General features: G+C 35.4%; 1 protein-coding gene and 1 long non-coding RNA gene across 4 annotated transcripts; both read right to left on the bottom strand.

Annotated features, from left to right (window-relative positions):
* Window positions 1-1301: 1301 nt before the first annotated feature.
* LOC113274324 lies at window positions 1302-4007 on the bottom strand. Of its 3 annotated transcripts, XR_003322952.1 has the most exons (5): window positions 3632-4007; window positions 3188-3536; window positions 2152-2257; window positions 1928-2034; window positions 1302-1769 (listed from the first exon to the last, which is right to left on the bottom strand). It is a non-coding gene; the product is annotated as an uncharacterized LOC113274324 (long non-coding RNA). The 3 variants fall into 3 exon arrangements; XR_003322951.1 differs by having other exon boundaries at window positions 1302-2029; XR_003322950.1 differs by having other exon boundaries at window positions 1302-2034.
* A 320-nt stretch (window positions 4008-4327) lies between these two features.
* On the bottom strand, window positions 4328-8714 carry LOC113271383 (protein DEK-like). Its single transcript, XM_026521233.1, has 11 exons — window positions 8237-8714; window positions 7986-8019; window positions 7325-7404; window positions 7137-7196; window positions 6907-7017; window positions 6739-6819; window positions 6590-6649; window positions 5569-6055; window positions 4943-5040; window positions 4818-4848; window positions 4328-4694 (listed from the first exon to the last, which is right to left on the bottom strand). The coding sequence occupies exons 1-11, from the start codon at window positions 8618-8620 to the stop codon at window positions 4525-4527; spliced, it is 1596 nt and encodes a 531-aa protein (XP_026377018.1). The 5' UTR covers window positions 8621-8714; the 3' UTR covers window positions 4328-4524.
* Between the last annotated feature and the right edge of the window lie 4272 nt (window positions 8715-12986).

A 12986-nucleotide genomic window follows, 5' to 3' on the forward strand; every position in this document is an offset into this window, starting at 1 on the left:
CATGTTGCATACAACTACTTCATGCTTATACATGTTGCTACACAAGATCAGGTAATACAATCAATACATGATAAATAAGAAATAAGGGAGTTCAGGTATACCTGTCTCTACCTTATTGAAGCCCAGACAATAGAAAACAGCACATACCTTAATTACCTTTGACAACAATAGGAAGGATAGCATGTAGATACCTTAGGCTAGGTTATGTTCATCTTGGATAGTTGTTTTACTGTAGACAATCACTTAAAACAGGAAACTCTAAGCTAGGACCTTTACTTGGAAGTTCTTCATCCACTTCTATCATCCCTTATCTTTCTAATGGCAGAAAATTACTTTAAATAAGGCTAGAAGGGAGTTCACCTCCAACTGACTTAGACATGTGTCATCCACTCAGCCATCATGAGGTGGAGACACATCCCTTAACTGAAAATATAAACTAATATGCCCACTTTATGGATTAACTTGATGTACTTTGACCTTATGTACACATCCCACAAAACAGAAAGTTTTGCTTTTAGTACATGATATAAACCTAACACACACTTGATTAAGATTAGGCTAATCCGATTTTAGTAAACTAAACATGATTTGCTGCTAAACCATAAAAAAAGTCTAACAGTGGATAGCTTATAGGAAGAAGAAGAAGCGGTAACAATAGGGACTTCATCCTTTTTTCTACCTATTTTGTTAATGGCTTAAAAGAAAATTGTTGCAGTATCGTTTGAGAATAGACGAACAATCAGTTTGCATATTAACTAGTTTTTGCGCCCGTGCTCTGCACGGGCCTACATATATATTGTGGAGAGAACTATGCTTTGGAATTGAAGCATGAAAAAAATAGAAGAGAGTTCTGCGGGATACTTTGATGTTTTGAACTTATTTCTGCCTTCGTTTTCCTGTGCAAAATTCATATTTTTAAAACTAAAAAATCAGGCAAATTAAGAACTTTTTTATGCATAATTGAACTAATAGTAAACATACTAATTACACTTTCATTGAGTTATGTGGTGTCCCCGTGCAACAATTGGTTGTCCTAAAACTCAGTGTAATCATTTTCTAAAATTGATGGTTATCTTGAGCTGCTGAGATTCGTTGCAGAAAGGCCAATAAAAAAAATAACATGTTCTAAATTATAGATTAGATGGAGTTTGTTTAACACAGTTTGTGCATTAGTTTATATGGTTAAAAGAAACATAACAAACAAACAATAAATGAAACATAACAAAGAAACAGTAAATGTTGTTACCGAGACAAAATTAACTGTAAGATAAAAACTCACTATATTAACTTTTAACCTTCTCGAAAATATTATTTTACACGCTTTATGAAATAAAATAAGACTTGTCAACCCGCTTAGTGATCCATAGTCCACATCACTTGATACTCTGTATGAGAAGTATATAAGAACAAAGATCTGTTGTAGTGTTTTTTGTACATTCGATGCCACAAGCTCATCTTTACTGGTGTCTAGTGTTCACGTGACTCTCTACCAACACTATCATGTTCATAATGAATACCCAACCTTCAGAAATTGAAGAGTACATCATAGTTGTCATTGTTCCATTGCTTGATTGAATGGGGAAAGCAAAAAAATACCAGCTGCAACTCAAGAAGCTTGTTCTCAATGGCTACATTAGAACAAAAAGATAAACCATGGTATATAAAAAAAGGTAGAAAAAATCCAGCTAGGCCTCGGTCGTGTTCCTGGGTAGCATTCTAAAAGATTTGCTCATGGTCTTAGTCTCATCAGTCAATCAACTGTAACATACCTAACAGCATCACACAGTGTTAATATTGTAAAAATTAAACTGCATCAAGATCATGCAATTAAAATCATTATTAAAAAGCCTATGAATTCGGTTTAAATTTGAATTTTAAATTAAATACACTGGTTTGAGTGTTGTGTTCAATAGTTTTTAGAGCATACCTCTTGTCGTCTGTTTTCCAGGAAATCCTTGCACAATCAGAATATTTGGTTCCACTCTTCAGCAAATATTTCCTACATTTTCTTCGCAGAACATTCTCTTTGCTAAACTGACAATTACCAAATCCCACCAGTAAGTGCTACTCAAATAGATACAAAGTTTTCCCATCAAAACTAAAATCTCAATCCTGGTAGTTAACAGTCAAGACCGCTATATTGATTTATACCTCTGTACCAAGCTCTAATGGCTTTTGAGTCTTTGACTTGTGACTTTAAGTTGTTTATCCTTCCAAGTTCTGTCTCCTTACACCAGACTACAAAAGAATTAGAACCCTGCAAGCAGGATAAGCAAATCAATACCGTGGTTATGTGTTAAATTATTGTGATAGTAAAATATAATGTAATACTAATATCAGAATTGTTGCAGCAGCTATAAATCAAACATTTGGCAATTGCAAATGCGAAACAGTATGTGAAATTACATTCAAAATCTGGATCCCTGAAAGCGTTAATCAATTGGTAAATAAACCCAACATCTCCACTTTATTTCTATAGTATACTTCTTGTATTCAATTTTTACGAACGAATTAAGCTAGCTTATGAAAGTATGCATCACATTCGTATCCATTGAAATTAGCAAAAACAAATTACGAAATGCACAACTGAAAGAAAAAAAATCAGCTTATAAGCATAACTCAAAAGCTGACATTTCTACGAATTGCTAAAAGATGTATCACATTCTTCCCATTAAACTTAGTTCAAGTAAATGTCAACAAAACATAAAAGAAAAGGATTAAAGAATAGGTCCCCTGCATTTATAAAGCGACCTCTTCATGAAACCATTATGTTCATTCGAATTTGAATTCTTATTATCTGCCCACACAAATAGATAAATTCGTAGCGGACTTTCCAAGTGCGATATGTGTGCTGAATGAGTTCAGCATCTACAATTTGTCTTCGTGATTCATAATTGCAAAAGGCGTGTTGAATACTCATAGTAGCCCATGAGTTTCCAATGCCTCTGCCATCAATCCAAAAACATTAGCATAAACAGTAAGAGGATATTGACAACAAATGGATACCACAGCCCAACACAAAAACATTAGCATAAACAGTAAGAGGATATTGACAACAAATGGATACCACAGCCCAACACCATTTATCCCATGCAAAGCTGAAGCTTCTTATTAGCCACATTCACATGATCGATACCCTACCCCCTATATAAAAACCTTTACAGCATCTAAGACAATAACTACGTACCAAGTAATAAGTAAATGCATGCAGTACCATCATTACACCATTCTGCCGAAATCTGTATATGGATTCTGAAATTCTCAACCACAGACCCGATTTCCAGACAAACACGCAGTTCAAATTCAATCGGATAACTTGCGGAAGATCATGACCAGGGTAATTGATTTAGCCCGGACCAGGCAGATAAAAATTAGGCTGCAAGTTCATAAAAAAAAAAACAAATTTAGGAGGATACGCATATGATTGAGCCGAAAAAAACTATACCAATTAATTAAAATTATCCTAGCTTCATGTACTAAAAACTCCAGAGAACTTGTCCAATTATTAGGATTGTTTGGTCCAACAGAAATCGCCTCTACAAAATCAAAGAAACAACAATGAGTCAAAACGATCAGAAAAGGATAACGAAGAAGAAAGTTGATTGACCAAATAATAATAAGAGTTATTTACCAATATAAAAATCTGTAATGGAGATTAGGGTTTCAGTTAGGTTATGTGAAAACCCTAAAATTATTTTTCTCTTTCGCTAATAGTTTCCTTTTCGATGATTTCAAACCGGTATCTTCAAAATAAAATGAAACATATCAATCAAATTATAAACGAAGAAGAATAGACCCCATCCTTATATGCACAAATTTCAATGTTATGAACGCTGCAGGGGACCATTAGATCTCTCTTCGGGAGCATTCTCAGTTGATATGCTCGGTGTGTCTAGCCAAGTCCTTCCATTTTAATCCTAAAGGCAAACTGTAATCATTATTGCAAATACATAATAAACTGGGATCTGCACATACATTAAACGGGTTCCCAAAAATGGATTATTAAAATGAAAGATTAAGAGACAATGGGGAGAAAATGTAGTGGGTTTCCCCAGTTTCATTTACGATGGTTAATAATTTTGAGTCTCAAAAAATTGGGATTGTCAAGCATATTTGAAGGCAATACAACTTGCGATGGTTAATAATTTTGAGATCGATGGAAACCGCATGGCACATTTTAAAAAATTATGGAAAATTTCAGGTCACGCACTCGCAAACAGTGCAGCTATTCGCCTCGCCCGGGCTTGGTTGTGAATTCAAAATACTCAAAACTAAAATTACTTAACAGCAGTGAGCATTAGTACATAATACAGATTAACAGAAAGAATGAAAACAGAAAGGAAATTTACTGAATAAACTAAAAATACATGTGTACAAGCAAACCCAGTTGAGGAAAAAAAAATATAAGGGCAATCAATTATCTCGCGAAGCAAGAGATAAGTGAACATCTATTGTACAGATGCTAAAGAAAAGAAAAAGGGAAAAAGAAGGCTTACAAGCCTGTTGTACTACTAGCTGTAGAAACTAAGAATCGCTGTTATCTTTGCCTGCCTCATCTTCTGAACCATCCTTTGCAGCATTCTCATCTTCAGCTCCCTCTTCCTCCTCTTCGTCTGTCATATTGTTTATGACATCTTCGATTATGCCCTTCACCTCTGCCTTTTTGTGCATTAGATCAATACCAAAATGGGTCCCTGTAAAAAGGAGAAGACAGTGATCATTCAAGTTGATCATCACAAATTTAAGTTACAATTCAAAAACACTAGCAAAAAAAAAAATAGTAGCAGTTTTTTTCAGGATCTCTAAACAGCCATTACCTAGTTGTCTGAGAATATCAGATAAAGTTGCCTGCATTGTGAACAGTAGATTTTGTTAATAGCAAAACTAGTAAATATGGCATTAACTGGGAAAAAAATGAATATTCTCCTAAGCAAATACTCACGGTGTTGAAGTCCACTTCTTTCAGTATATTACTCACTGCAGCATGCATCTCTTCTCTGCTGGGTTCTGTCTTTGGCTTAGCACTTGCTTTGCCCTTACCTAGTTCAGAAAACAAATAGTTCCAAATCATCAGATGAGAGGATGAGTAAAAAGGACACTAAAGTAAACTATATAGAAGTATCTAAGAATATATTTTAAACCTACGCTTCAAACAAAAGATAATTTAAAACTTGGCTCTTTACAGAAATAGACTCGTATTTAAAACCTTGAAATGGACATGCGGAATTGAAACACTAATATTATGAATCATGTCTTTAATCATCACATGTAGTGTGTGCACATGAAACCCACAACAAAATTACCCACAGCTAAACACTGAAAAAACAGCAAAAACCAAAACATTTAAGCATTATGCATTTAAGATTTATCCAAACTTCAAATATGCCGCCTGCAAACCTCAAAATAGAGACATGGTCGATCAGATGAGTAAAAAGCTAGAGTTGTTTGACACCAGAGCTTTGTATTTGGATCCTACTTCGACTTTGCTATTTATATACAGAGAACACGGAAAAGGCATTTAACAAATTAACAGTGCAAACAATTAAAAAAATGAAAAGGGAATATTACCTTGTTCCTTGCCAGAAGACTTTCCAACAGTCTTGGACTTTTTATTGCTTGTTTCATTTTTGGCATCCTGATTCTTCTGGCTTTTCTTCTCATCCTCTTTCTTCTTTTTACTCGTCAAAATCTTGGCTTTAGCTGATTCATCATCAACCTTAGGACTTTTCTTGGAAGCCGGCGTCTTTTTGTTTTCCGAAGATTTTGCAGGGCTTTTTCCAGATTTTGCAGGAGTACCCTTCTCAACCTCGGGCTTCATCTCAGATCCCCCTTTCGTTTTCTTCTTACCAGAACCTCGTTTGCTCTCTTGCTCCTTTTCTTTCTCTGCTTCCTCTGATTCACTATCTCCTTGATCACTTGCTTCCTTCTGCTCTGAATCCTCATCGGACTCACCTCCAGTTTCCACAGAGTCAGCTTCATCTACATCTTCTTCCTTTTCCTCCGCTTTAGAGGAACTCTCTTTCTTCTTTTTAACTTCAGTGCTTTGCTTCCGTTTCTGTTAGAGACAACAAAGCAAATCGTTAACAAAGGTGCAGGAGAGATAGCATCCACACAAAACATCAAAAGAAAAAGAAAAACGAAGAAATATATCCCTTGGGATCTGTAAGAAACACATACAACATACATGTGCTCGAACACTACATAATATCACAAAATGCACGGTACCAATTATTCACTCTAAGAACAAACTAAGGCATTGGGCAAGAAAACATAGAGAAGGATAGAAATCCATGTATTACTGCTGCTACTAGTTTTATCAAAATGAAACCAGCTTTCCTTGAAGTAGGAAAGGGATTTCTTGGTTGAAGACCAATGAATCCATCAATAGTAACAGTGAGGGATAACTAAGTGGTTTCGCATCAAACTCCCAGGTGTCTATCAACAAATTTCCATCTCTTGGAAAAAGCAGAAATGAAGAGTCGCGCATTCGAAAGACCAGAAGTATTCTAAATTAATTGCATCATATGGTCAAGAAAGAGGAAGCTAATGATAATTATTTAAGTTGATGATTCTTACAGTAAGAACCTACCTTGGTTTGTGTCTCTCCACTTGCTTTGGACCTCTTCTTTTTCTTTTTTGCTTCCTCCAACTAACATAGTAACACAATCAGCACTTAGCAAAACTTTATTTATAAATGAATCCCAACATATTAAGTAAGACAAGGTGATAATGTCAAACCTGTTTCTTTTCAGCAAGTGAAACTTCTGTTGTAGCATGTGGGGATTCCAAAAACTCAACAAGTTTTTCTACGAGCTCTTCCTGAAAGCATAGCAAAGACTGATATAAAACTGTTTATAATTCAAACGGCAAAGAGAACAGTAGGAATATTATGTGTTACTGGCTAACCTTCTTTATTCTCGTCCTAATGATTGGAATATCAAGTATATCACAGAAATCCATTAACTTTTCTTTAACATATTTGTCAAGCTTTTCCTTTAACTTTCCCCGGTGTTTTTCCTGTAGAAAAGATAAGACCCAGCTACAATAAGCAGATGCCATACTTATCCAAGGTGTTCATGAGAAAAAGATCCAGACTGCAGGGGCACATTAATTCATAAACATAGATTGCGTTATACCTCATTTTCCACCCACACAAAGCCAGAAAACTGGTTTATATTTCTCTTCAAAAGATGCACCTGCCAAAAAGAAAGTACGATGGTTTCCTTTAGAAAAACAAATAAACACGATGATCTTGAAGTCATTTTAGAACCACTAAGAATGCACTAAAAACAAGAAGAACCAATCATTAGAAATAGAAACAAACCTTTGCTTTCTTCCCAAATAGAATTGCATGAAGCATCTGCAGGCTATCATCAGGTTTTCTCTTTGATAACTTGAAAGCAACTGAAACAGTTCCAAAGCACAGGTCAGTTTAGTTATAACTAGTCAAACAAATCAAATATTAGAACTTTACTTATGGATAACTATGACTCCCAGATGTGATGAATGTTAAGATGAACCTCACAGATGGGTATAAAAAACTGTGAGTAACAAATTATGATAAGCATGGGCAAGATCAACAGGTTCCTCTCTGCAAGCTATATTTAATAAGCAATTAGGAACAAAAAGTATGGTAAAGCCAACAAATTTTTAAACACTCCTCTGCCCACAGAATAGCACAGCAAACCCTTTAGCCTATCCTTGATGGATGCTATCATGCCATCGTAAGATTCATAGTTGAGTGTACTGTTTGGACTAGATTTGAGATCTTGCTTTCTCAAATATAACACACAATTTCGACATTGATAATTTGGAATCTCACAATTCGAAAATCCCAATTTTCATATCTTACTTTTCCATAGTTACTTTACAGCATATATCCCTTAAAAATTTCAAGATTTTGCACAAAAATACTTTTTTTTAGAGATTAATAGAACGAGAACATGAAGAAAAAAAAAAGGGGGGGATCCAGTAAAGATGTTTACCATTTGGTATGTCCTTCAATTGAGTTCCAGGACCCTGAAATTTTAGGTAAATCAAATTAAAATTTCATATAATATATCCAATTTCCCAAAAATCACATAAAATTTCACAAGAATCACATGAAAATATTCCTAAATTAACTAATGATATTGCATTCACAACTAAAAACCAGATCAAATCAACAGATCCAAAATAAATTAAAAGAAAAAAGCTAAGTTTAATAACACAAAAAAGTCCAACAAGATTAGTATACCTGCTCAATGGACAAGCTTTTAGGTGTAGCACTTCTTTCAATAGAAGGAGCTGAATACCTCTCTACAGTTTTCCTTTCTCTAGAAGGCCTATCAATTGGTGTCACTGGTGCTTCATTCGAACTAGAACTTCCTCTTCTCTTCTTATTACTTGAAGTACTCTTCCCCTTCACTTCCTCCTCTCCTTCCTCCTCATCTACTTCCTCCTCACTTTTCTTTCTATTTCCTCTCCTTTTCTTTGATTCCTCAATTTTAGGCTTAGTATTCTCTTTCTCTTCTTCCTCTTCTCCTCCACTTTCCTCATCTTTCTCCGCCATTTCTGTATCAGAAGGAGGTGTTAGTACCTCCTCCTCATCAACCTTCTTTAGGGTTTCAGTAGTAGCCATGGATTGATGTTAAAATCAAGAAATCGATTTGGGTTTTTTTTTTTTTTTCCTTTGGAGAGAAACCCTAGAGGAGAGAGAAGTTGTGTTGATCTTAGTAGAGAGAAGTGGTAACTAAAGAGTATTTCAGGGATTCTTGCCGTGAAAATCTGAGCCTAACGTTAACGGTAAAGATAACGTTTTCTGTGATGTGAAGGGTCGACGAGTAAGGATGGTCGAGGAGTATTTAGTAAATTATATTGAGAATGGATTGAATAGTGATTTTGGTGTAAGGATTGTACTTTGGTTGAATAATCGTGGGCCTCAATAAATGTACTGGCGGGTTGAATTAGTGGTTTGAAATATTTGGGGAAAACTAGATCTAAGTTTCTAGCGGGAAAAGGAATTGGGTTGGCGGGAATTTAGATCTTGTTGTCCCGCTGTTTTTTTCATTCATTTAAAATTTTCATTTTTGAAGTTTTAAAATATTTTGAATTTTTCTTTTAAATTTCCCTCCTTCTGGATCAAGCACGTGGGTTTAAAAACTCTCATTTGAGACAAAGGCGGGAGAGAGACAAAGTAGGTAAAGTAATTCTAAAGCATCATGTCGATCTTTTCACTATTTAAAATCTCTTTCTATTTCATCCTTTATTATAGTTATCATTATACTAGTAAATGACTAGAAAAATAGGTACGTAGTATGCCCCGTAATTCTAAACGGACCGCACAAAAAATTACTTTAAAATTGTCCAACGTGGATTTTTACGTGGCAGTCAAAAAAGAAGAAAACTCACTGAATTTTGTTAGTTCTTCTGAAATCTTGTCTGCTATGAGCATGACCGTTTATTTTATTTATTTCATATTCCCGATATCTTTTCTCTCCAAAAGCATCTTTTGGTTCATTTTTAACAGTCGGTTCTTCATCCTATTGAAGAAGAAAATGAGAGATGTCTGTTGAGTTTACTGCATCAAGGTAGGATTAATGTCTGTGGCATTATTTAGTTAGAATATCAAATGAGCTAGAATGAGTATCTGAAATTTTTTGTAGACAAACTTGAAGTATTAAATCACAAATCAAGGTAGTGAAAGATTTGGAAATGAATATCTGAAATTAGTGCTGAAATGACTTGTTCATCCTAAATCTCTTTGTTATTGATGTAAGACAGTAATTACATTGTAAACAAAAGAATGACAAAGAGATAACGAGAATCACTAAACTTCTTTTACTGAATGAAAGATACCATGAAAAAGATCACCTAATAAGTTCAATGTTGCAATCGCAAGATCATATACATTCTGATTAATTAAGTGTTAAAAATTAACTTAAATGTATGTGTTCATCATAAGATTTCAAACAATCCAAGCTAATGGGAACTTCATTCTCCTACAAAGCAACCTACAGTTTTAACCAGCTAACATCAATCATATACTATTTGTCAGTCTAACATATAGCATCAACTCTTTCAATTCATATGTGCATAAACATTATATATTAATTGAAACAAACAAATTGTTATTGTTCCAACATATATATATCGATCATGGTATAAAGGTCCAAAAACGAGAGATTTTGAGAGATAGTAATTGATGAAGTGAACAAATTGTTAGAATAAAACACTTGAGAAACATATATAGTCGTTACTGGTTCTTCCATAAAAACTATTTCCTGTCACAGTTCTTCAAAGAAGTACATTGATCTAAAGGTTCGAGGCTTCAAATCTGCAAAAATGTAGGGAAAAAAACAAAGAAAAAATAGGTGACTAATATATATTTTAACAAAATAAGATCAAGTTTCCTTATTTATCTCAAAAAAGATCTAACCAGATGAGAAACAACCTATCTTTTCACGGCTTCGGATCGTCTGTTACGGAATTTCACTGTTCCTCTATTCCAACCAATCCCCTATAGCCAAGTGTCTCCTATTATAACTGCCCCATTTTCCAAATTTAGACGTGATATACTTACTAAATTATCAGATTTTCTAAGAGAAATATTAGGAAACATTTGACTTACCTTATATCTCTACTGTCCATCGTTAGCATATACTCCATAACGGCATCTTCTTTATTTTCTTAACATTTTACTTATTGTTCTGTTTCCGTAGAACAAATTGATAGAGACTTTTGTTAAACTATGTAAAATAGGAAATCTATGAATTGCCTTACCAAAACATTTTGATCCTGAAAGAATCGCTCCAGTTTATGTGCAAAAGTTGTAGGGAAGATATTGTCTACTGCGCATGCTTGCATTCACACAATCTTTAGCAAGTTTCCGATGGGAAAATGTAACTGGTCTTGAAATGCTCGCAGGCACTGTTGGAGTAAAATAAGTTTGATTAAGTACTTTGCTGCTTTGTCAGTGGTAACCAGTTTAGACAGTTTACGTAACAGTTGATAAGCAGACTATCAATGACCAGTTCATGTTCGAAATCCATATAAGTATTTACTGCTAGCATAAAATGACCTTCAAAATTGCACGGTAGTGAGACAAACTTTAATTTTAGATAATCACACTTAAGAGTTAAGATTAGGGAAACCGTGTAACATCCAAAGTTTCCCATTTGATTCTCAAATCCTTTAGCACAGAAACGAACACAATTTAAAATCTAAGAGCAACTGCAGTGGTGCGATCAAAACCAAAGAGTAAAGAGTAAAAAAAATCAAAATTTGGGTTTAGTCCGTGTTCTAACGCAACGGTACTAGATTATATATGATCAGGCGGAGATATAGTGTTAGACCATATGATCAGGCAAAGATATAGTGTTAGACCATATGTTATGCGGGCGTATAATGTACGCCTGATAAGTAGCCAGGCGAAGTTATAAGGTGATCCATACACAACAACTCATGGAACGGGGACTATACAACCGCCCCACATGAAACGTACATTATACGTTAGCCCGTTAACAAGCTTACATTTTAAGTTCGCTCGACTATATTTGGGTTTGGTCTTGGTCCCGGACCAAATATAGTTTAGGATTTGGTTATAGTCAGGCTTTTGCTCTTTAGTCCGTCCCACTGCGTCTCGTTGCTAGACCATATTTATGGGTTTGATCGCCCACTGTGGTTGCTCTAATTATCCTTAACAGATCCTTGTCATGGATGTTAAAAATTCAATTGATTTTCCAAACGAGGTTTCACGATAAATTAACTGGGATGACTTGCACGCTATCGCAGCAAAAGCAAATACAGTTAAGTTGGAAGCGTACTTAATAGGCATGATCAGGATTTATTAACTGTCTAGACTAGTTGGGAAAACATATTGGTTGCATTTCCAAAAGTCAGAAAAAAGAACTGCTACGGGGATCATTAATTCATTATTAGGAACTCTTTGGTGTTGAACTGTAAACAAGCAATGCTCGCAGGCACTGTTGAATTCTTCGGTCTTAAGCTCTGCAAAAATTTAGTTTACGAACTGGACTGGGACTGGGACTGGGGATATAAGTTGCTAGACATGGAAGTTAGGAGTATTCTATGGACAGAAGAGAGATAAGGTATACCAAATATTTCCTAATTTTTCTTAGAAAATCCGTTAATTTAGTCAAGTATATCACGTCTATTTTTGTGAAATGCGGTAGTTATAATAGGAGACACGCGGCTGTAGGGGATTGGTTGGAATAGAGGAACAGATGAATTTCGTAACAGACGATCTGTAGCCCCTTTTCACACCCTTCATCTTTTCTTCTTCTTTGACTGAAAATTTTTTATGTTAAAAAGAGAAAGTGAAAAGGTAAAATATGGTAAAAAAAAAAAAAATTGAACCCAGATTTGAAATCAATGGCCACAAAATATTTGGACTTAAAAAATTTATATCGACGTCTCAAATCCAACTAACAACTTTTCAGAAACCTGAAAGAGATTCCAGATGCTTTTTTCTACTTCTCTCTGCCACATAGGATCCACGTCGGATACGGTTTTGGAGTGGTTTTGATGTGGTTCATTAATGATTATTAATGCATGCCTTGTATGGTACGTTGATACAATATCTTTATGGATATACGGTCCGCGAGTTAAAACCCCAAAGGTGTCACTATCCATACACAAAAATTCCAACAAAACAAATTGTTCACAAAAATCTCATTTAATATAATTGGTCTATATTACCCTCTTAGTTTAAATCACCCCAACAAAAACAAAAATCAACCTCACTTTAATTCTTATTATATTGTCACCACCAACAAGCAACGCCACCTTCTACCACCGCCACCGACCACCATCGTCGTCGCCGCCACCGACCACCACCGCCAACCATCGCAGCCACCACCTCCGACCGCCCCCGCCGCCTCCGACCGCCACCTCCGACCGTCGCCGCCGCCGCGACCACCACCGCCGCCTCCGACCACCACCGCCGCTACCGACCACCACCGCCGCTACCGACCACCACCGCCACC

Source organism: Papaver somniferum, chromosome 4 (genome assembly GCF_003573695.1).
Source record: "Papaver somniferum cultivar HN1 chromosome 4, ASM357369v1, whole genome shotgun sequence".
NCBI lineage: Eukaryota > Viridiplantae > Streptophyta > Magnoliopsida > Ranunculales > Papaveraceae > Papaver > Papaver somniferum.

What these genes read in the sequence shown, in the direction of transcription:
- LOC113271383 (XM_026521233.1), bottom strand. Translation starts at nt 8,620, where the DNA reads ATGGCTACTACTGAAACCCTAAAGAAGGTTGATGAGGAGGAGGTACTA. An exon ending in AAAGCTTGTCCATTGAGCAG is followed by an intron (nt 8,020 to 8,236) that starts GTATACTAATCT and finishes CTAAAATTTCAG; the next exon opens with GGTCCTGGAACTCAATTGAA. An exon ending in TATTTGGGAAGAAAGCAAAG is followed by an intron (nt 7,197 to 7,324) that starts GTTTGTTTCTAT and finishes TCTTTTTGGCAG; the next exon opens with GTGCATCTTTTGAAGAGAAA.